This window comes from Squalius cephalus (genome assembly GCF_949319135.1).
Source record: "Squalius cephalus genome assembly, chromosome: 21".
Lineage (NCBI taxonomy): Eukaryota > Metazoa > Chordata > Actinopteri > Cypriniformes > Leuciscidae > Squalius > Squalius cephalus.
In genome coordinates, this window is record NC_137142.1 from 24,350,255 (window position 1) to 24,374,425 (window position 24,171).

Here is a 24,171-nt window from a genome sequence, read left to right on the forward strand (position 1 = left end):
TAAAAAAAAAATTTCAGACGACTAAAATTCTGATTTGACCCCTCGACCGGGACAGACGTCCATCTGTGGAAAACACATTTGTCTTTATGCCACTTCTAGCTGCCTCATATGTCTTCTCCTTTGTGTGTAAACGCTTGTCATCCGCTTGTCTACATGTGCCACCGGCCGGTTCTTTTCTAGTCCTCCGTTTCAAAGCAGCCAGCGCTCTCTGGATCCAAAATGCCTTTAAAAGCTGACAATTTGGAGTCGAGATCCCCCTGTTCTTTCTGTCCTGTCCCCCTCTCCTCTGCTCGGCTCGGGAAGATGAAGATGGCTCTCCAGCATCAGCTGATCCGCACTTCCGCTCCACATTAAAGCCAGACAAACACTAGTCTCTCATTACAGAATTTAGCATTGCATAATAAATTATATGGCAGTTATTTGTTCGTTAGTATCTAAGTTTAGTAAATCATAAATCATTTATAATGCATTTCGACTGTTTGGTTTACCTTAATACTTCAGTATCAACAAATGAATATTGTGCAACAGATTGTCATGGTCCGATTGTGTCAGTCTTGGACTGTGTGATTTAGGACATGAGCTTACATTCAAAATCAAATACCTCAATAACAGTGAACGAATGCTTGATAGTGACTTGGATAGAGCTTCTTTTAGCAATGCAACAATTCATGTTGCTGTGTTTGTATCACACAAATAGTGGATTTTTATCATTTTCAGAGCCAGTATCCATTCCAGCATCTGCTTTTTGGAATTTGGTGCCACCCAAATTGCAGGATAATATGATTACAGTTTACAATATGCTATAAATCCACTGATGTTTTTTATTGTTATAATTTTTTTAATACAAAAATTAGGATGCTTAGGCTATTTAAAATGAATAAAGCATGGCAGGATGTAACAGACAAAAACAATCTGATTCTATTTATCTTGAAATAAGTAATTGTTTGACTGTTTTAAAATTAGGTGACATTATTAAGATGTCATACTATCAAAATGGGCATTTACCTGTATTACAAAGGATTTTATTATTTGATGTCTAAAGTAATGGACATTGGGTCTCAATATTTCTGCTGGAAGTAATATTAGATTTTTTTAAATTAAAGTCAGATTATCTTCAGACTATTATTAATAAAGGTTGCCAACTGTATATTTCTGTTCTTGAAACCATTTATATGCTGGAAAACTGTTTGTTCTTTGGAATATTTTGTTTTGTTTTTGTTACTTATTTAGTCATTTTTTTCTACTTACTTTAATTGATAAAACAACTTAATCTTAAACATTAAATGTAAATGTAAATGTTAATCTACAACACATTTATATACCTATATTTATTTGGATGTTGCAGAATCAATGTTTATTGAAATAGACTTTGATAATAAATATTTTAATGACTCATTTATTTCATCCATTATCATTTCTAGCAGATATAAAGCATGATCATATTGTTGTGTACTTGCAACATAATTAGGGTGTGAAAGAGTTAATTTCACCATTAACAATAATAATACATATTCAAAACCCTTTCATATGTTTATTTTTTGTTAAATTTTAAGCATTTAATACACACACAATTTAAGATAAATGATTAATATCATGATGCCTTAACATTACACTATGCATTTTGATTTGTTTGTTTTTGCTTTCCCATCATCATTCTCAGAACAAGAAAATAAAGTGCAGAGAAGGACATGCATTTAAATCTGTTTAACCCATTGTTTCCATGTTATGTTTGGTACATTTGGTGTCTAATCATTTGACTATTCACAGTTTTGCTAAACTGGTTTAAACTAGGCTAAATTTGGCATAACCATCTATACATTTTTACATAATTACATCAAAGTTTCTGTTTGGTATTGATGAAAAACATTCTGTTCATAAAGTATCAAGAAACAAAACATCTAAATAATTTGAACAGAATGGACTTGGAATTGTACTTAAGTATGCTTTGCCATTTCAGCAATTCTTGAGAAACAATGAATTTGTACGCCTATACCTTGTTAAATAAATACAAAAACCTGAACACTGCAGGAAGCAAATGTAACAACATCACTAAAGCCCCTTTAACACAACTTCCATGTAATATAATGACAGACAGAAAATGATAACAGATGACATCATTTACTTTTCAGCAGCAGATTCTGACCATATGTGAAATAAATATGGAAAAAAAAAATACAGTTGCCCTGAATATTAGTCTTTTGTATTGTAATTTTAACCTACAACATACTACAAAGCCCCTAAGGAGACATGGTGGTGAAAAAAAATGAGATAAGAGGAATAATTATATTTCAATACATTTACAACACTTTTGGGTTCTTTTGCAAAAGTATTGCGTTCCCCCGAGAAGCTTTGCGTTCACTCACAAAAGCATTGAAATATAGTTTTCCACCCACATCATAGTATTTACAGCACCTGTTTTGTACAAATTCAAAAGCTTCTCAAGCCGATTAACAGTCCAACGCTTCATTTCACTGATATTATTACATCTCTTCGGTAGGGGCTTTAGGAAAATGTTATATGTATAAATAAACTGACACTGTTTTTTTGCATCCCACCTGAAAAAACTCTAAATTGTAAGCTCAATACCGATAGTCGTACCCTACATACCTTCAACAAGAGTACAAATAACCAACATACAAGTGGAATGTTGATACATTTTTACATATATGCATGCCGCTCCTTACCTTAATGAACTTCAGCTCAACAAAATATGTTTAAGTGCAATATGTGAACTGATTTAAGAATCCATAAAGCCAGACCAGAACACAGATCTCCCACAGATAATCCACTTTGTTGGCATGCAGATTAGTGCAAAATGACATATTTACAAAGGCTTATCTGTCAAAGACCTTTCAGTCCTGGAAAACTCCACTCACTTAATGCAGCTGTCCCTCAAAAACATACATTTGTGGCTTTACGTTCTGAACGTTTCACGTGTACAGAAATGGAACTGAAATGGCATGGTACAAGTGGTAAAATGTGCAACACAAAAAACGGAATCAAACCTGCATTAAACCTAATGGCCAGCTGGTGATCCCTTCATACATAATATATATTTATACAATGCATTAAGTGGCTTTAATGTCAACACTGTAACATCACGCTTTGGCAGGGCTGAGGGTGACTTTCTCAATCCACTTAAGGAACCGGCCGACCCGTGTGTATACACCAGGATAGGTGGGGTCGCCACAACCATGACCCCAGGAGATGATTCCTGTGAGCATCCAGTGCCCACCCTCGCCCTGGCACACCAGGGGACCCCCACTGTCACCCTGACAACTGTCCACACGCCGATGGTTCGACAAGCTCCCGGCGCACAACATGCGGCTGGTGAAGCGACTGCCGTAGCGTTTTTTACACTTCAAAGAGGGCAGTAATGGAACCCAGGCTTGCAGGAGTGTTCGGGAATACTCGGAGTCTAATATAAGAAGAGAAAAAATGAGCATCTCTAAACCTTTAAAAAAACAAACATTTCAATGTATGTAAATAAATGATATAATATACAAATATACAGTACCATTCAAAGGTTTGGGGTCAGTAAGATTTACTACTTTTACATTCTTTTATTTAGCAAAGACGCATTAAAGTGACAGTAAATACATTTATGCCTAGTTCTGTCATGAAACTCTAGATGGCGCAGGCTGATGGGTCTTTAAAGGGATAGTTCACTTTGAAATTAAATTTTGGTATGTTTTAGCTTACCTCAAGGGCATCCAAGATGTAGGTGTCTTTTTTTCCGCAGTAGTTTCAATTTTGATATTTTTAGGTCAAACCGTTCTTGTCTGACAGTCCTATAATGCAGGTCTATGCTCAAAGAGCATGCACAGAGTCCAAATTAAAACAATTCCCCATCGTCCAAATTAAACAATTCCCCATCGTAAGTGCACATTGATGGCCTAAGACACGAAACGAGCGGTTTGTGTGAGAAAACGAACAGTATTTATATTGTTTTTACCTCTTATAACACAGCCACGTCCAAGTGATCTGAGGGCGCGAGCGCATCCTGGTGTGTGACGTGTGCGCAGACTGGTGCATAGATATATATATACACTAGATGTCGCCTTGGCTACGGCAGTTCATTGGAATGAATGTCTTTAATGCAACATCTAGTGTATATATATCTATGCACCAGTCTGCGTACACATCACACAGCAGGAAGCGCCCGCGCCCTCAGATCATTTGGACGTGGCTGTGTTATAAGAGGTAAAAACGACATAAATACTGTTCGTTTTCTCACACAAACCGCTCGTTTCGTGTCTTAGGCCATCAATGTGTACTTACGATGGGGAATTGTTTAATTTGGACAATGGGGAATTGTTTTAATTTGGACTCTGTGCATGCTCTTTGAGGGCATGACCACAGACCTGCATGATATGACTGTCAGACAAGAACGGTTTGACCTAAAAATATCAAAATTGAAACTACTGTGGAAAAAAAGACACCGACATCTTGGATGCCCTTGAGGTAAGCTAAAACATACCAAAATTTAATTTCAAAGTGAACTATCCCTTTAACGCAAGCTGATGATATTTACAGCGTTAACTACTTGGCACAAGCTGATTGGTTTATGTTGCATCTGCATCCAATAAGCAAATGGCATTTAAAGTTCGTCTAAAACCCTCCACCTTCCCCAGCTCCACCTGTATAGATCTGCTATGGGTAATTGATATATGCTATCAGTGCAGCAGCCGTCTGTCTTAAATACTCACAGCAGCGTGTCGTTTATATATTGGCAGTAGCAAGTTCCTGTACTTTGCAGCAGCAATAATCTACAACAACAGCAATAATCAACAGCAGCAATTCAGCAACAGCAGCAGCGTAGCAGATTTATTCCGCCAAGACCAAATACATTAACATTGTCATATCCATTACCATGCTAAAAATCTTCTGAGAGTTGTCATGATAGAAATAATGTTACAACAGATTTTCCTTTTGAAAGACTGTTCTTTTGAGCTTTCTATTCAGCAAAGAATTCAGGAAAAAAATGTATCACGGATTCCAACAAAAATATTAAGCAGTTTTTAACTGTTTTCAACATTGATAATAATTATAAATATTTGCTGAGCAGCAAATCAGTATGTTAGAATGATTTCCGAAGGATCATGTGACACTGACACTGAAAATTGGAGCAATGGCTGCTGAAAATTTATTTACGATTTCATTTCAAATTCAATTACATGTTTTATATTTAATACATATATAAATATATATTATAAAATTACAAAATATTTAAAATAAAAAACTGTTGTTTATATTTGACAATATGACTGTTTTACTGTATATTTTATATAAAAAATGCAGTCTTGGTGGGCATATGTCATACAAAAAATCTTACCAACCCCAAACTTTTGAATGTTACTGTATTTTAATTGTCATATTATAATATTTACATATGTAGATATTTGTTTGCAAAAATACTTTTTTATCTTAATTTTCCTTATTCTATTTAATACTGTTTATAAATAATTCATATTTATATTGTTTTTTACTCAGCATTATTAGAATAGGTCTTTCTAAAGGAAACAATTAATCATCATCATCAGTGTGTTCAAATCACTTTGAATATGTTTAAGTTTGCAGTACCTGTAATTCCCCAGCCGGTAATAACACAGGCAATGGGCCTCTTGCCCCTCTTGTTGCTGTGAGCCGGAAGGCAAACTGCATTAGTGTGCGGGTTAAAGGCCACACAGTTCCCATCTGTACCCTTCAGCTTCAGTAAGGCAATATCATACTCCCAGCCCTGGCTGTTATACTTCCTGTGGATCACGATGCGCTCAGGAGAGAGAGTGCGCTCAAAGTCGTCCCTCTCCTCTGTGTGGTAGTCGCCGAGCCGCAGCACGTAACGGGAGGGGTCAGAACCAAACCTGAAAAAAGAGATGTTCATGTACAGCATGTTTATTTATTGCCAAGATGTCATGAATGGCATCAATTGTTACAGCATAAAGTGGTTATCATTCTATGGAGAGCCACTAGATGTCAGTAGAGTCTCTCTCTCACCTCTTGAAGCAATGAGCTGCAGTAATGACCCAACAGGAATTGATGAGAGTCGCCCCACAAAGTGGATGTGTGCCTTTCGATTGAGACCTCAGCCACAAAGATACTTGCCACGGCCAGTCCCCACTACATGACAGTTACACAGTTTAAAACACACGTGCCAAGAAATGTACTCTTTCTGGTTAACACTTTGACACCATTTATAAAAATGTTAATTAAAATTAAAATTGAATGTGGTGTAATCACCAAAACAAAACATTTTCAGTGACCTTGAACTTACAATTGTACACATCTTAATCATTGTTTTTAAAGTTTTATATATATATATATATATATATATATATATATATATATATATATATTGATAAAAAATTAAGTAAAATAGTAACATTGTGAAATACTACTTTAAAATAACTGATTTATATTTTGGCAAAGCTGAATTATCAGCATCATTACTCCAGTCTTCAGTGTCACATGATCCTTCAGAAATCATTTTAACATGCTGATTTGTTTATATTGTCAATGTTGAAAACACTGCTGCTTAATATTTTTGTGGAAACTGTGATAATTTTGTTCAGGATTCTTTGATGAATAGAAAGTTCAAAAGAACAGCATTTATTTGACAAAAATCTTTTGTAACATTATAAATGTCTTTAATGTCCCTTTTAATTATTATTTGATTCTTATACAGTAAACGTGTAGTCACTTTCATGTAACTGTAAATATACAAACATTATATGATGTTCTCTAGTGTCCACAGCGCATATAAGACAATAACAACGGCAGCTGGCCAATAAACAATAAATATAGAGATTCATAAAAACAATGCAGATGTTACAATGTTAGCTAATAATATGAACCCTGACGTCCATTACCGTAGAGACTTGTCTCCTCCAATGATCCTTCTCCTACGCCTCTGTGTGTTGGGTCTCAAACCACATTCCTGCTTGCTCATGCCGCTGTACTTTACAGGTTCAGTGGAGTAATCACAGATGACCCCTGCGTCCTCACTGTTCCTGCAATCATGGGCGTCCGGGCCTACAGCTGAACACTCACCCAACGAAGCCTCTGTTCCAACGCACTTCACGTTATCCAGATGGATGGGTCCCTGGCCCTCGCCAAAATAAGCCATGGAGCGGGCCTTCGAGACCCCACTGATATTGAAAAGGGGAAAAAGGAACAAATAAGTGTCTGAAGATTTTGAGATGATCTTTGATCACATGAAACATGCTTACATGAATCCTAGCTGTCTGCAGACCACTCCAGCATTGATGTCATTCCAACCGTCATCACACACGCTGCCCCACTGGCCATTAATAAACACCTCGACGCGGCCCTCTTTACGGCTCTCACCATCCACCAGCCTCACCAGGGGACCTGGAACCACAGCATAGATAGAAACAGCACAGAAAAGATGGGCCTCTATAGACTTGAACATGCGCTGAATATATGAGAATAAAATTAATATATAATTAGTTAGTTACAATGTAAATCCATTCTCTTTTTTAAAGGATGATGTTATGTGAAATCATATCCCCCACGTGGGGTACAAAGGCATTTCATTGGCTAAGAATGTTTTTACGGGCACTCTTGTTATACAGCCCTACAATATGGTGTCAATATGGTGCCTGAAATGACAGAAAATATCTTTTTTTTATATAATTCTTTTAAAATCACATTATGTTAACGAAGATTTGATGTCAGAGCAACAAATCACTTTATGATGATTTCAATATTTTTTACTCCATGTTCTAACCATGTTCTTCACGATACAATGTTTTTTATAAGCATATATAAATATGCAAACATGCCATATTATAAAAGATGATGTTTCCTAGTATCCAATATGTTTTGGAGGGCTCTTAAAAGTGTAAAATGTTTCTTCTTGTGTAACATCTGGTTAGGATTTTGTGTTACTCTTGATGATGATAAAGCTAATAAAAGTGTTTACATGGAGTTTACGCACCTGCGGCAGGAGCCACTTCAGGAATTTCATTGTTATGTCCTTCTCTTTCACAGCGTATGCCCACATCTTCACTGTGGGAGCAGTCATGCTGCCCCCACTGACCATGAGCACAGTCCAGCAGAGAGCTCTCGCCCCCTTCACATTTCACCTCATCCAGCAAGATCAACCCTGTACCCTCCCCATACATCCCATCTGGAGCCACCTCAGCACGCCCTCTGTTGGACAAATAGCGGTATTGCAGCAACAGCTCAGACGGCTAAATGAGAACACTTATACAGTCATACATTCCTGGTTTCCACCAAAAGATCTCAAATCAAACTTGAAAACATCTAAAAATGCAAAAATGTGCTGCTTTTAGTTACTTCAAAGTAGCACATCATATGCTTACATACATTTACATTAGGAATATGTTATCAATCAGCTTACCGATAACCCAGCTGTCGACATACCACCTGGGCGTGACGTCCAGTCCAGTTGTCATCACATACGGTGCCCCATTCTCCACCGTAATAAACCTCAAGGCGTCCTTCCCATGGGCTATCAGCTCCTACTAGACGCAACACTCCATCTACAGCAGCATTAGCATGGATATGTTTAATCTATGCACTTACAGACAGATGAAATGGTGATAAAAGTAAAAGGGGCAGGACTTTTGGTCCTTATAGTACTTTCAATGTTTTATCATACGGGCAGTGTTGTTGTCTAACACAGTTCATGTCATCTTCACCTGTAAATGGGTTACAAGACACTCCAGCGTCCTCCATGTGGTCACAGTTGTGCCGGCCCCAGGGCGCATGAGGACATTCCTCAAGAGAAAGTTCATTTCCTGTGCAGTGCACGCCATCCAGTACAATAGGCCCTGTGCCCTGCCCAAAGTGTGCCCATGTCCACGCCTTTGGTACACCACTAAAAATAAACAAATGCCTGTGATTCTTTCCTATGCCGAAACAGTCAAGAAACACATTCCTTTTCAAAAGTTTGGGGTCATTACTTTTTTTAAATGAATACTTTTATTCATAAAGGATGCATTAAATCAATCAAAAATGACAGTAAAGACATTTCAATTTTACAAAATAAAAGTATTTCAAAATGTTGTTTGAACTTTCTATTCATCAAAGAATCCTGAAACAATGTATCATGGTTTCCACAAGAACATTGAGCAGCAAAGCTGTTTCCAACATAAATAATAGGAAATTGGGTACCAAATCAGAATGATTTTTGAATGATCATGTGACACTGAAAACTGGAGTAACCACCAAGTTCCCCCATTCACACAAAGAACAATAACTATAAAGATAACTATAACGATAATTATATTAGAATCCCCACCAATGCAAAACCTTGTTCTGGTTATTATGCACATGCTGCACTTTTATTGTCTGACGCTTTAAATGCTCAAGCTATTTAAAGCGTGATGGATTCTGATTGGCTGTCATAATATTTTTATAATATTATTGTTCATCAGCTTGAAAAAATCGTTGTGAAAGTGAGTCCAACGATCTTGTTTCTCAGTGCCGGTATTGTTAAAGTTGTGGCGTGGGCTCTGCTATTATTTTACATTTAGAATGATTCTTAAAACTTTATATTTATTATCGTTATAGTTCTTGTCCTTTGTGTGAACGGGCCTTAATCGATGCTCAAAATTCAGCTTTGCCAGCCAAGAATAAATTAAACAATACAATACAATAATAGTTACTTAAAGGGATAGTTCACTTTGAAATAAAATTTTGGTATGTTTTAGCTTACCTCAAGGGCATCCAAGATGTAGGTGTCTTTGTTTCCGCAGTAGTTTCAATTTTGATATTTTTAGGTCAAACTGTTCTTGTCTGTCAGTCCTATAATGCAGGTCTGTGGTCACGGTCTCAAAGAGCATGCACAGAGAAGTCCAAATTAAACAATTCCCCATCGTAAGTACACATTGATGGCCTAAGACACGAAACGAGCAGTTTCTGTGAGAAAACGAACAGTATTTATATCGTTTTTACCTTTTGTACACTTTCCGGCGCTTGCGCAGACTAAGCCAGAACGCGCAAACACGTCACACACCAGGAAGCGCGCGCACCCTCAGATCACTTGGACGTGGCTGTGTACAAAAGGTAAAAACGATATAAATACTGTTAGTTTTTTCACACAAACCGCTCGTTTGGTGTCTTAGGCCATCAATGTGTACTTACGATGGGGAATTGTTTAATTTGGACTTCTCTGTGCATGCTCTTTGAGACAGTGACCATAGACCTGCATTATCTGACTGACAGACAAGAACGGTTTGACCTAAAAATATCAAAATTGAAACTACTGCGGAAACAAAGACACCTACATCTTGGATGCCCTTGAGGTAAGCTAAAACATACCAAAATTTAATTTCAAAGTGAACTATCCCTTTAAAGTGTAATACTATTACAATTGTATGACACAATTGTTGTATTTTTGATCAAATAAATGCAGCCTTGGTGAGCAAAAGAGACTTCTTTCAAACTTTTGAAAAATAGTATACATTTATGATTATAACTAGGGGGAAGACAGATACAGAGGTGCCAAAATAGTTCAGTTACATAACTTTGTAATGATACTTACAGTGCAAAGGCATTCAAGATAATCATTATTGATGTATATAATGTACAATAAGAAGATAGTGAGAAGTGTAGTAGAAAGTGAACACAGCAAAGTATTTGAGTCTGTGTGTGCGTGTGTGTCTATGGTATTGTTCAGAACAGAAAAAAATGTTAGATGGATGGTGAAGGGTAAAATCGGTTGCTTTCGATCCCACTGCAGATTCATGGAGTGAATCCCTGCACCCCATCAATCATTCATCCACTCCTTCCATTCATCTATATTAATAAAGTTCACTCACTGTGCTAGTGCTCGTAAAAAGGACTGTCCTTTTAAGCAGCACTCAGATTTGTGCATGACATCATCAGTGTCTCTCAGCTCAAAGCAAAACATTTATAAATATTTCTAAACAGAAAAGAGCTCAGAAACATCCTGATGATGTCCTTACTTACAAAAGATTTCAAGCAACATTAGAAGAACTTGCAATATATCCTCATGCTCACACTTATAAGATAAGGTTCTTGTTTTTTCAAAAGGAAAGCCACAAGGCAGATCATGGAAAAAATATATATATTTTTTTTTACTAAATGTATTTTTTAGGGCTGTCAAAGTTAACGTGCTAACTTAAGATATTTAATTTAACAAATGTATTTTCCCTTTTTATCTACAGCCTCAGCCTGAAAGGTATGAAATAAAATCCAATCTGTCAACTTAATAGAAAATAAATATTTTCCAGATAACATTATATTTTATTTTAATATATAGAAAAATTATTTAATTGGAAGTATTATATTTAAGTTGTCTTTCTTAAAAAAAAATTCATGAAGTCATATTTGGGGGTCCTTGGCATCAAAAAGGATACATATGATGACATATTTCTTACCCCAACCCCAACTGTCTGCAAACCACTTCAGCATCAATATCATCCCACTGGTCATCACAGATAGTACCCCATCTCCCGTTATGGTACACCTCCACACGCCCCTCAAAATCCTCAAGGCCTCCCACGAGCCTCAGGGGGGCACCGTTACCTAAGCAAAACATTTCATTTATTCCGATAATTCATTTACTGCAGCAGAGAATGATTAGGACAAAATAATCAGTGAAACATTTCACGCTATTTTGAGAGCAGAAGCTTAAAACTATGATGCTATATGCATCAGTAGAGATACTTTTACAAGATATATGTCTCCCACATATGGCATAATGCTTAGTAGCATGTATGTGTGCGTGGTAAATGATGGGGACGTATAAGAACCCTTGGCAAAGCCTCAGAGATCTCAGATTGCTTTCTCCTTCCTAATGTTTCTGTGTGAATAATTCACAGCTCTCCCTAAATATACCTGACCTTGTTCTAGCAAACTGTCCCATTACAACAGGCACACGGTTTATGACTCTGCTTCTGTCTGTCATGAATTCTGTCTTCATTTAGCTCCACAGAAGGCCTTGCTAAACCCCTGTTGAAAATACATCTTACAGGAGTATGATCAGCAGAAACAGGAAGCTCAGCCAATTGCTTCATGAACTGTGAATCTGACTAATTTAATTGCCAGCATGTGACAAAGATAATGTTTCCTAACTTTATATACCTTTCAAAAGTTAAAGTAAATTAAAGTGAAAGAAAATGAATACTTTTTTTCATGCATTAAATGGATCAAAATTGAATGTATATACGAACTTACCCTCTGGGACAGCACACACCACTCCGGCCTCATTGCCATGGTTACAGTCGCCGGAGACATATTTCCGGCTCCGGCACTTCAGCAGAGAATCTTCATTGCCATGGCAGCCAAGACGTTCAAAGTGGAAGAGACCAGATCCAGGTCCAAAGTAAGAGTGCCGAAGCGCAGTGCCGATTTCACTGTTGGGGAATTAGCAGGTAATTAAATGAGGGCATATACTGAGCGTTAATCAGTTCAGAACCTCTAGTTAATAACGAATAGAGTTTGCAGCTTATACCCGAGCCTCAGTTGTCTACAGATCACACTGGCATCTCGATCAGTCAGGTGAATGTCACACACTGCTCCCCATCGGCCATTCAGGTAAACCTCAAGACGACCACTTTTATTAGACGAAGCCCCCACCAACCGAGCCTCACCTGGAGGAAGAGGTGCAGAATCTAACACATTCAGAGATTTTGATATATAACAAAACATTTAACTTTCCCTTGAATGTCTACAGCATATATATAGTTAGGTCAATAATAATAATAATATTAATAATAAGCAATACAATTAAGTTCTTGTTTCTCTGATGTCGGTTAATGGTCACATCACATGGCATGCAGGTAAACAAATAAAATATTTAATCTTTCTTAGTAAGTGTTTTATTTTGATTGATTTATTTTAATCCTACATTTTTATGATTTAATTACTTAATAGCTTTTCATTAAACCCAGTTTGGGAAACCCTGACGTAATGTAATATGTAATGCACTTCATACTGTTGATAATATGATACGCACCGGTTACTATATATATATATATATATATGCTTATCAAATGCTTTTATGTTTTGAGAAATTCAATTCTCCATTTCCTTACTGTTGCAGATACTGTCTTCTTTCTATTCTGTGGAGAGCAGACATCCTGAAATATAATTACCTTTTACCTCCGTCTTCTTTCTCCTTGACTAGAGGACAACTTAAGTAAAAGTGGCACAGCTTACCTCACTATCACCCATTTACATCTACAGACTCTGTGAATCAACTCTCTATAATTAGTACAGAATGATCACATTAGAGACACTGTGTCTTGCAAATTATCATCTTGCTGCCACACGGCATGCTCACAGACATTAATTTAAATACGCACTAATTGTCTGAGTCTGTAACCGTGTCTAATGTTATTACATTGAAAAGAAAAGGAGGAGAGAGGCAGACAGAGATAATCACAGCTCCCAGAGATAAGGCAGATAAGATTTCAACACCAGCTTGGGACTGAACCACAGACACAGGCAGGTGATGATGACAGACCAGCACAAAGAGATCCAGAGAGCGAACAGACACTTTCAGAATGGGAGTAATACAGAGTAACAAATACACATGAGGGACGTGAGTCTGATTGATTATTAGACAATAAATGCATAGACGGGGAAGACGAATAGAGTATATTAAAAAGAGAGGACAGAGAGAATCCTTGACTGTGGCTGCGTGCTGTGACTGCCATAATAAACGTCACTCGATTCCTGTACAACAACACCTACGCTAATATGACAGCTAGGACACAAATACTCACCAGGACACATTCACTTAATAAACACAAGCATCACGGTACAGTAAGTGCTTTTCAATGTCAAATGTAGCAAGACTAGAGCCATCTGCAACCATGCGCTACAGCCCCAAATGTTATTTTATTTTCTGCAATTTTGAATATTCTAGTTGTTTCTCTTATTTACTGTATGTATGTACTGCAGCTATTTAAATTATAATGACAACTGATTTAATATGGAATGAGTGTATTCCAATAACCCATTTGTATGTAAAGGACTCAAAAAGGAAACTTAGATACAAATTAGCTTGTGCTTCAATCTCTATGTACAATGCATTTTGTTTATGCTTTTGTACTGCCTCTATGCAATTACCTAAAATAAATAAAACTGTAAATTAAACATGTAAATAAACCTATACATACATACATACATGCATCTCCAGAAAAGCATGTGTTGATCATAACAGAAATTCATTTGAGAATAATAAAGATGAATCAGAATTAGCTCACACGTTTGTCAGATTTACCAGTCTGTGGGTACAATTAATATGTCTAGACCATATTCAGTGCATAATTTACCTAATTATAACTTAGCTGGTCACAGTATATATCTGATGTCTAAAATGATCCATGGGAGAGTCATGCCAAACTGATATAATATCTGTAACGATAACCAGCCTGCTCAACATTTTGAAGAAACAACCTGATGAAACATTTTTGCATAGTAACACTTATCATTTTCAAGCTTCAGATCAGAAATAGTTTTGCACATGTGTTGGTTGTTTTGTAAATGGCTTTTGTCACTTTTACACTTAGTCTGTCCACACAAAAAGTTTTTTTGCATTCCACTGCTCTGCTTTTCCATTGTTTTTCTATCTAAACATGCGCTGGATTGACATGTTTGACTGCTGCACTCTTCTGAAAACACAGTGCTCAAGTTAAATGAAGTTCAACTTTTAAAAACGCACCTCAAGAGCATGTTCCACTGACCTGCATCTCGAATGGTCCCTTACTCTTCCTCAAAACTCAAGGTACAAAAAGATATTAAAATAACAATAAAGCTTTTGTTTAAAAAAAAAACAAGGAATGCTCACCCTGGTGGCAGTCGCAGTAGGCCCATCCGATTGCTCCAGACTTCTGTCTGAAAAAGCACCAGGGGTTGGATGCACGGTCAGGATTTCTACAGTGGTTGTGGTCGCCCAGCCCACGATCAGGGTACTGTAGCATGTAGTCTGGAAAGTCAGTCCATTTTAGACAGGAAGAGCCAGAGTCTGTCTGAGACACAGATCCATTGTAATAACCCAGCTCAGTGAAGCCCTCAGAGCAGGACAGAGGTCCTATGGGAAACATGCACAATTTAAAGTTAAATTCAGCATTCAAACTTGAACAATGCCCTTGATGGAGCATAAAATAATATTTTAATGCAGTGGCAAATAAAGCTCAACTCATTTTAAAATTCTTGGCATGAAAAAAATGTGCATGACCTAAAATGATAGGACCTTGTGTTATGTCAAAGCAGCAGTGTTGCAAACCTACGGTGGTCTTATTAGCTTTCTGACAGTGTTGTGTGTAACGCGTTACAAAGTAACGCGTTACAGTAACGTAACTACTTTTTCGGGTAAAAAGTAGTGTAACGCGTTACTACTAAAAATTTGGTAACGAAACGTAGTTCCTTTTTCAATTCGGCGCAACGTTACTTTTCCCATGGATATATTTGACAGCGACACTGCCTCAGCTGCGCGCTTGAGAGAAGAGAACTGTTGAGAACTGAAGAAAACAAATTAGTTTCATATTTATGTTTAAATTAAATTAAATAAAAATTTTGTGTGGAGACATGATTTTGACCACTTTATTAAGTTTGTTTTTGTAGAAAACCTGTATTTAAAGTGAATTTCGTTTTGTATTAATTGTATCTTAATTTTAATCAATGTTTCATATTTATGTTTAAATAAAATAAATAAATAATTAATTTAATCTATGTTGATTATATGAAAAGTGAAAAGCATGAGTAAGATCATAATTTTGTGCAATATATCGGGAGATAAATGGAGTGGGCAGACATGATTTAGACCACTTTATTAAGTTTGTTTTTGTAGAAAGACTTTCTTTAAAACGAATTTCGTTTTGTATTAATTTTATCTTAATTTTAATCAATGTTTTACCAACCAATTAATTGCCTGAATTTAATAAGTAAATATAGCATGCAAAATAATCATGACGGCACCAGCGCGTGAACTGAGCTTGTCTCCATACTGTAAATGCACCGAAACTCAGATAAGCTATACTTGTCTCACAGACCTGAGAAATATATAGAAAGCTTGAATATGTGTACTTTTAAACAAAATATATTTTTTTCTCTCAAAATATATTTTTTTTCTCCTACTCCCTTGATAGAGTGAGTCGTATGTCTGAAAACTAAGCTTATGTCTTCTATATCATTTTGTCCTATGCTATCAAGACGCGATTCCACCGGTGTTAGAGAGCAGGAGCGCTTTATTGGCTGTTGCCGAAATTTAAAGTTCAGTGGATAGGGGGAGCGGAGCGGAGAGAAGTGACGCGGGCGAGCTGCTCATCGAGGAGTGTCGCACTCTACCCCATGATGCAGAGCCGGCTGAGAATAAAAGTTGCCGCACACAGCAGCGCCAATGAGAAGGACTTTTTTTCTTTCGAAATTGGTACTATTTTTTATAATAAAGAGCACAAAATAATTACCTGTTATGTCCTCCATTGTATAACTTTATGTCTACATATTTAGGAACAGATATTGGGTTCTGCCCAAAGTCAAGCAACATAAAAGTAACGTAAAAGTAACGAGTAACGTAAAAAGTTACTTTCCAAACGGGGTAACTAACTAAAGTAACGGATTACTTTTTAAAAAAGTAACGAGTAACGAGCAAACACTACTTTTTAAAAGTAACTTCCCCAACACTGCTTTCTGATATTGTAACTTTTTTTAGAGTGAAAACCCCTACAGTCCTTCCTCTGGGTACCATCAATACCTACTAATGATGGCTTACTGCACTGCTGGAACAGCAAGACCTGTGAGGACCCACTATGATGAGTCACAGATTCAGACCTTACATGCCTTGTAGTGATGTGTTATACAATGTGTGTGTGCGTGTGTGTGTGTGTGTGTGTGTGTGTGTGTGTGTGTGTGTGTGTGTGTGTGTGTGTGTGTGTGTGTGTGTGTGTGCGACATATTTTCAAACAAATTAATATTAAGGAATTACTCAAATAACTAATTTACTTTTGCTTGCTTGCATCAGTTAGTCACAATCAGGAAACTCCTTTTTCCAAATGATTGTTGTTCCAAACCTGTATGATTTCCTTTCTTCTGCTGAACACAAAAGAAGATATTTTAAAGAAGGTTGGTAATTAAACAGTTGCTGGTCCTCATTGACTTCCATAGTATTTTTTTTTTTCCTACTATGGAAGTAAATGGGGTCCATCAGTCGTTTGGTTACCGACTTTCTTCAAAATATCTTCTTTTGTGTTCAGCAGAAGAAAGAAAGTCATACAGGTTTGGAACAACATGAGGGTGAGTAAATGAGGACAGCATTTTCATTTTTGGGTGAACTATCCCTTTAAAGTAAACAAAAATATTGTGCCTTTGGAGCATTGTTGTGACCAAATTATGTGATCTATTCTAGACAAGTCTCATGTGAGAGAGCATTCTCTAAAATATTTACTGTGTAGCAGGCAGCCAGAAACAACTATTTAATTTCATGCTTTAGTGTGGGTTGTTAAATTAATTTGTGAGCATTTAAACTATCATTTAATACAGCAGTCCATAACTTATTAGTTACAATCTTAAGCAGTTTCCTATTCGCTGCCAGTCTGTTCTCTAATGCTTTTCTGGAAATGTGACTAGAAAGGGAGAAAGTCCTGGGCTTTGTGCCCACTGTCCAAATGCACGCTTAACTGGAGTCTTGACGTATTTTCAGACAAGAGACAGACGTTAAATCCATCCACCACAAGAGAACGATATTTAAAAAGTAGTAGTCGCTTCATTGGGTGCATTTATAAAAGAGAATGAAATAAGGAGGAGACGCTCTTTAATGCAATTAGAGGTTTACATCTCCGAAGTTTACATCTCCGAAGATATAAGTCTGAATTGCATGATATAAAAGTCTCAATTGAGTGTTATAAAGTGAGAATTGCGAGATATAAATACAATTGCGAGAAATAATTCTGACTTATATATTATAATTCTGTTTATATCTTGCAATTCTGACTTTATAACATGCAACTGCGACTTTATATCATGCAATTCTGACTTTATATCTCCCAATTGTGTGTTATAAAGTTAGAAAGCGAGATATAAACATGCAATTCTGAGAAAAAAAGTCAGAATTGTGAGTTTATTTCTCGCAATTGCAACTTTATATCACGCGATTCTGACTTTATAACACACAATTGCGACTTTATATCACACAATTCTGACTTTAGAACTCGCAATTGCGACTTTATATCTCACAATTTTGAAATTGTCCGAATTGCGAGATTGCGAGGAATTGTGAGATAAAAAGTCACAATTACCTTTTTTATTTTTTATTCTGTGGCGGAAACAAGCTTCCATAGAATCGATCAGTTCTGAGAAAAAAAAAAAAAAAACCTCCTGAGAATTTATGGGCCTGTTGTGCAGGATCATACAGAGGACATTTTGCCCTAGTCTCTCTTTAGAAGCAGGTGCTAAACCCTTAGGGAGAGAGAGATGAGACAATCTCAAACTCTGAGTATTATGGGCAAAAATGCTAGCAGATGTAACGCCAGAAAAGTATTTACACCTGTATGCATAAACAAATCTACACCAGCGGACACATAGCCTAACCCTTCTTATGTAGGTTAGGTTACTTTAGACTTATTGAGCTGAGACAAATGCACTTAAAGACTGATGGCCAAGATAAGCATATTAGAGCTAAAGCATCAATGAAACTCTATTACGTCATCCTCTTCTATCTACATTATTCCAAAAATAACTGTAAACAAAGTACTGAAAAAAAAAACTCACACAGTATCATTCCATATCTTATGAAAAACATGTTTCATCAGGGACCAGTATTAGATTTCCAATCTGAGCCATTTTTAAACTTCCAGTCCATCCATTATGATTATCTCAATTTAGGCAGAGGCAACAGAGGAGCGTGACATGGCTATCTGACATCTCACCGAACAAAAAAAAAAAAAAAAAGATAAAATATTGATAATTATTTTCATGGTATGGCTGATGTATAATGCAATATAATAAATATAATTTAATATAATATGACCATTATCAAATATATATATACAGTATATATATATATATATATATATATATATATATACATTAATTTGATAATGTTATATTATATATATACCAGATATATAGGCAATAAATGAAAAAAATATAATATCAGTCAATAACTGGTACTGATATATATAGTGAATTTCAGTATCATAAATATGTGCATTACATAGCTAGTCGATGATAAAACACCATACACTGTGTGAGTATAGTATATGAGCAAAAAAAAAAAAAGATCTATGGAAAAGAGATTTGATTGTTGATGTTTTCAATTTGAAAATATTTTCGACATTATAAATACAGACCCTTTCCAAAAAATTTGAATATCATGGAAAAGTTTATTTATTTCCATAATTCCATTCAAAACATTAAACTTCCATAGATTAGATTCAGGGCCCACAACTTAAATGATTTCAAGTATTTAGTTGTTTATTTGTACATAATTTGGGCTTCCAGCTCATAAAACCCACGAAAACAGGATTTCAAAAAATTAGAATATTACATGAAATCACACAGTAATTACACAGTGATACCATGGTCATTGAACCAGGTTTTGGTTCTTTTGGCAGTGTGGGCAGGTGCAAATCCTGCTGGAAAATGAAGGAAGCATGAAGTGCTCTGAAAATGTCCTGGTAGACGGCTGCGTTGACTCTGGATTTAATAAAGCACAGTGGACCAAAGTCCTCTTTTCTGATGAGAGCAAATTTTGCATCTCATTTGGAAACCAAGGTCCCAGAGTCTGGAGGAAGAATGGAGAGGCACACAATCCAAGATGCTTGAATTCCAGTGTGAAGTTTCCACAGTCTGTGTTGGTTTGGGGAGCCATGTCATCGGCTGGTGTTGGTCCACTCAACGCAGCCGTCTACCAGGACATTTTCAGAGCACTTCATGCTTCCTTCAGCAGACAAGCTTTATGGAGATGCTGACTTCATTTTCCAGCAGGATTTGCACCTGCCCACACTGCCAAAAGAACCAAAACCTGGTTCAATGACCATGGTATCACTGTGTGATTTCATGTAATATTCAAATTTTTTGAAATCCTGTTTTCGTGGGTTTTATGAGCTGGAAGCCCAAATTATGTACAAATAAACAACTAAATACTTGAAATCGTTTAAGTTGTGGGCCCTGAATCTATAATCTATGGAAGTTTAACGTTTTGAATGGAATTATGGAAATAAATAAACTTTTCCATGATATAATTTTTTTTTGGAAAGGGTCTGTATGTGCACATTGGCAGGTTAATAGTTCAACAGTCTAAAATCTTTTCTTGCACACACTCACGTCTCGTCTCGTGAGAGCTCATGTTCCACGCTGTATGTCGGTCTATACATACAGTAAAGCAATTTGCTGAAATAGCATCAGGGTTGAGTTCCACTCATATTTATCATGGTGTTACAGTTATAGAGCACGATAAAGACCACCAATGAGACTCCTGGTGGTATCACAAGAGACTAAATATAAGTGGTTTAACAGCAGAGGCTGCTGGCCTGTGTAAAATAAGTCTACATATGAGGCAATCATAGAGGAATCTCACACTGCCCCAGCATGAACTGGGAGTAGGTTGACGGTTCTGTGGGAAGGTTGAGTATATTTCAGCATCCTGCCCTAAGGATGTCAGCGCACAAACCTGTCCAGACTTGGAAGGCAAGGAAAGCAATAAAGTTCACAGAATATGAATATGACACGTGTAATATGCAAAAACAGTGGGACATTCAGTCTCAAATTAGCGACTCCTCAAAGCCCATCAATGCCACAGTTGCTTCTCATCCATTCACTGTCATCAGTAAGTGTTTGTGCTTTACTCATATTACAAGCACATTGAATATTGTGTTTCTCTCCATGCAATCTTGTCTGAGAAGCAATTGTTGTGGTTGAGTATTTCTTGAACTCTGCCGTAGGGAAACAGAGACAAATATATCTCTTGACAGTCGAGTGTTTTTGCATCGGTTAATGTTGTATTAAATACAGTGCCAAGCAGGGATGTGGTTATTGGCACTGAAAGAGATGCTCTTTACGAGAACAAAGTACAGTGACATTTCAGCTGCAACCAATAAGTGTGTGCCTGAATTAGGTGGCATAATTTAATTTCCCAAGCAAATGTTCTCACAAAAGAGATGCTGGTATATCGCCAAATCTCGTAAAGAAACAAAATAGGATTCCAGCTTGCACCTTTATTTAACCTTTAAGAAATAGTGAAAAATATAGACTTGTAAATGCATGTAAGTGCCTACCTGAGCTCTGCAGGGTATTTAGGTACACAGCGCTCTGTGTTGCCTATGAAGACAAAACAACAACAGTCAGTTTACTGCTTTCACTAACAAAAAAGTAAAAAAATAAAAAGTAACAAGGCCAAGGTTTATTTGGACATGTTCTTTACCATATTCTTAGAATTACCATGTGAAATTATTGGGTAATCATTTGGTATATCAATCTGGAATTTCTTATTTTGTTTAATATATACAAAAGTATCATGGTATCCCAATCTAATACCTTCACGGTTCCACACTCTTAAAAATAACGGTTCCAAAAGGGGGGTTTGCAGCGATGCCATAGATAGAAGAACCATTTTTTTGGTTCTTCAAAGAACCTTTCAGTGAAGAGTTCTTAAAAGAACCATTTTTTTTTTCTTAGATTGAAGAACATTTTAATAATCTAAAGAACTTTTCCACTAAAAAGAACCTTTTGTGCAATGAAAAGGTGCCTTGGATGTTAAAGATTCTTCATGGAACCATAGATGCCAATAAAAAACTTTGTTTATGTGCATGACACTTTTGTAAGGGCATGACAAATAAATTAAGTGAATAATAATAATGGCTAGACAATAACTGGACATGAATTACGACTTAAACACATACAGCCTTATATTATACCATTTTATTTGTTTTGTTTGAGTTACGTGTTGTTTTGATCCTAAAAACAAGCTGCCAGCCTTAGTCAGAGGTTTTCTCCCTAGAGGAAGGCTATTAAAGGTATCCGTTGCTTTACGACAGGAAAATGTCACAAAGACATGAGTTAATGGTGTGGAGCAGTTATGCTTTAGCAGAACTTCAGCTGAGATCAAAGAACACTGTCATGATCAAGCCATTATGTGACTGCTACTGTGTGAGATGGGTGTGATGAAGGGAATGAGCATCACACTTTTCTCTCATCCTCATTCCTCACTAAACTGCAAGCAAACAATGGGACAGGACGCTTGCAGTGTACTAGAGGGTGTTAGTACAATTAAGATGCAAGTTTCTCAAACCTTCAGACTTTAGGAACAACTAAGACAAAAAATAACAGCAAGTATACGTTAACTGTCCTATTGTCCTAAGAAAATGTTTTGTCTCAAGATGCACACCAGTATTTTTTTCTACGGCATGTTTACAAAAGCTATTTAAATGTTCTAATTAAACTAAGGCCTAATCCTGGCTTGGTCAAAGCCCTGTCTGTGAAACCAGGCCTTAATATAAAATATTAAAAAGTAAACACTATATATAACTAAACATTTGCTCTAAATGTTTTAGTTTAGATGTTCTTGAAAATGGCACAAAGCCTGACTCCAATACCAAAAACTAAATGACCCAAAGACAATAGAAGGGTTAAGCTTTGGTTGTCTGATGTGCTCAGCTTGCACAGGATATGTATGGCTTTAGTATATTCTCCCAAGTCATTATGTTCTGTTTATTATTTTCATGAATGTTTTGTTCATTCATATCTCCCTGCTGAGACATCTTAACAGTGTGGCTTTCAAGTATGTCGACTGGTTTTAGTGGGGTTTTGGACAGTTTTCAGCTTGTCAGGCCACAGCAGACCAGCTGAAAATCATCTTAAACCATCTGAAACAAGCAAACCCACTTAGTCTGGTTTAATGTTTTATTTTACAGTTTGATTTTATTTTGTTACATTTGTTACATGTAGGCTACTTACTGTAGTAATAGTAGTAAATTATGCATAATTGCATGCAACTAACTCTAAACCAAACTCTATTCCTAACCCTATAAGTGCATGGTGTTCATTACTTAAACTGTAACAAGGACATTAAAAGAGTGCAACCATGTTTTTTTAAAATTAAGTAGGGACATAATGATAATAAAAAATAATATAGGACTAAAACAAAATAAAAACTTATAACGCAACATATTATGGAAATATATGGCATCATAAGGGACGTGTAAATATGCATATGCACGGCTCTCATTATCTCGTGATTATTATTTAGATACTTTAAATAGATTAAATGTATTCGGGGCAAAGTACACCTCAGCCACAAAAAAACGAACAAAGACTGCATAATTCCTTGTAACAATCACCACACACTTTCACGTGATACACGACGTTAATGTCACAGTGACGACGTCAAAAAGAGTCATAATAACATGCAGGATCAAAATTTTTAATCTTTCGCGTGTCGACTTCCATTCTAACTACTCATTTAACAGAAGAAAAATGTACAATCTCATTTTACAGACTAGTAAAAAAAAAAAAAAAAAAAAAAAAACATTACTGTACACGTATTTATTAGGCTAGCCTAAAAAACAGCTTTTTGTCGCCGTCTGAACTCCTCTACTAAAACCAAAGGAACGCGTAAATAAATAAATCACAGTCAGTTTGACTGTTTGTGAGCTGACTAAGAACTTATTAGTCATAGCAACCTGAGTTTACATACCTCGCCGTAGACACCGACAGAGAAACGAAATACAACAGCGATAGAGAGAATCCCAGTGATATCCATCCTGTCATTGACCATACATCCAGCACAACTGTCCCATCATCGCTCTCCGCGGGCATACAGGCAAAGTGGGACGCCTTCCCGCCTCAAAATGTTTATAAATGTATGTTCCAGAAGAAGAAACATTGAAAATGATCAGATAGAACAAAACAATATTGTGTAAACTTCTAAAAGTCCAACGACACGACTGACACCCCTCCCATGCTGAGGTCTGACTGAGGTTTGCGTTCACTGAGGTGAAGAAAGAAGAGACGCCGCTCCTGCAGCCTTCAGTACTACAAATGATTATAGGACATAAACATTTATGGAGCACAGTGCAGAGAGGCTATGGCAAGCCGTTTTAACAATTATTCTTTTAAACTAACCATCATTTATTTTTATATTACTAGTAGGCTACTTGGCTTTAATTAGTAATCCAACGGTGACTATCTTTTGCAATTTGACTTGTAACTCAT

General features: G+C 36.5%; 1 protein-coding gene across 1 annotated transcript; it reads right to left on the reverse strand.

The window, feature by feature from the left end:
* Positions 1-1,378: 1,378 nt before the first annotated feature.
* LOC307149541 (neurotrypsin) lies at positions 1,379-23,995 on the reverse strand. Its single transcript, XM_079855895.1, has 14 exons — positions 23,654-23,995; positions 21,237-21,279; positions 14,813-15,055; positions 12,470-12,608; positions 12,193-12,371; positions 11,394-11,541; positions 8,688-8,866; positions 8,387-8,528; positions 7,961-8,175; positions 7,230-7,371; positions 6,870-7,148; positions 5,998-6,120; positions 5,584-5,864; positions 1,379-3,418 (listed from the first exon to the last, which is right to left on the reverse strand). Exons 1-14 carry the CDS (start codon positions 23,732-23,734, stop codon positions 3,099-3,101), a joined length of 2,514 nt encoding a protein of 837 aa, XP_079712021.1. The 5' UTR covers positions 23,735-23,995; the 3' UTR covers positions 1,379-3,098.
* Positions 23,996-24,171: the final 176 nt, after the last annotated feature.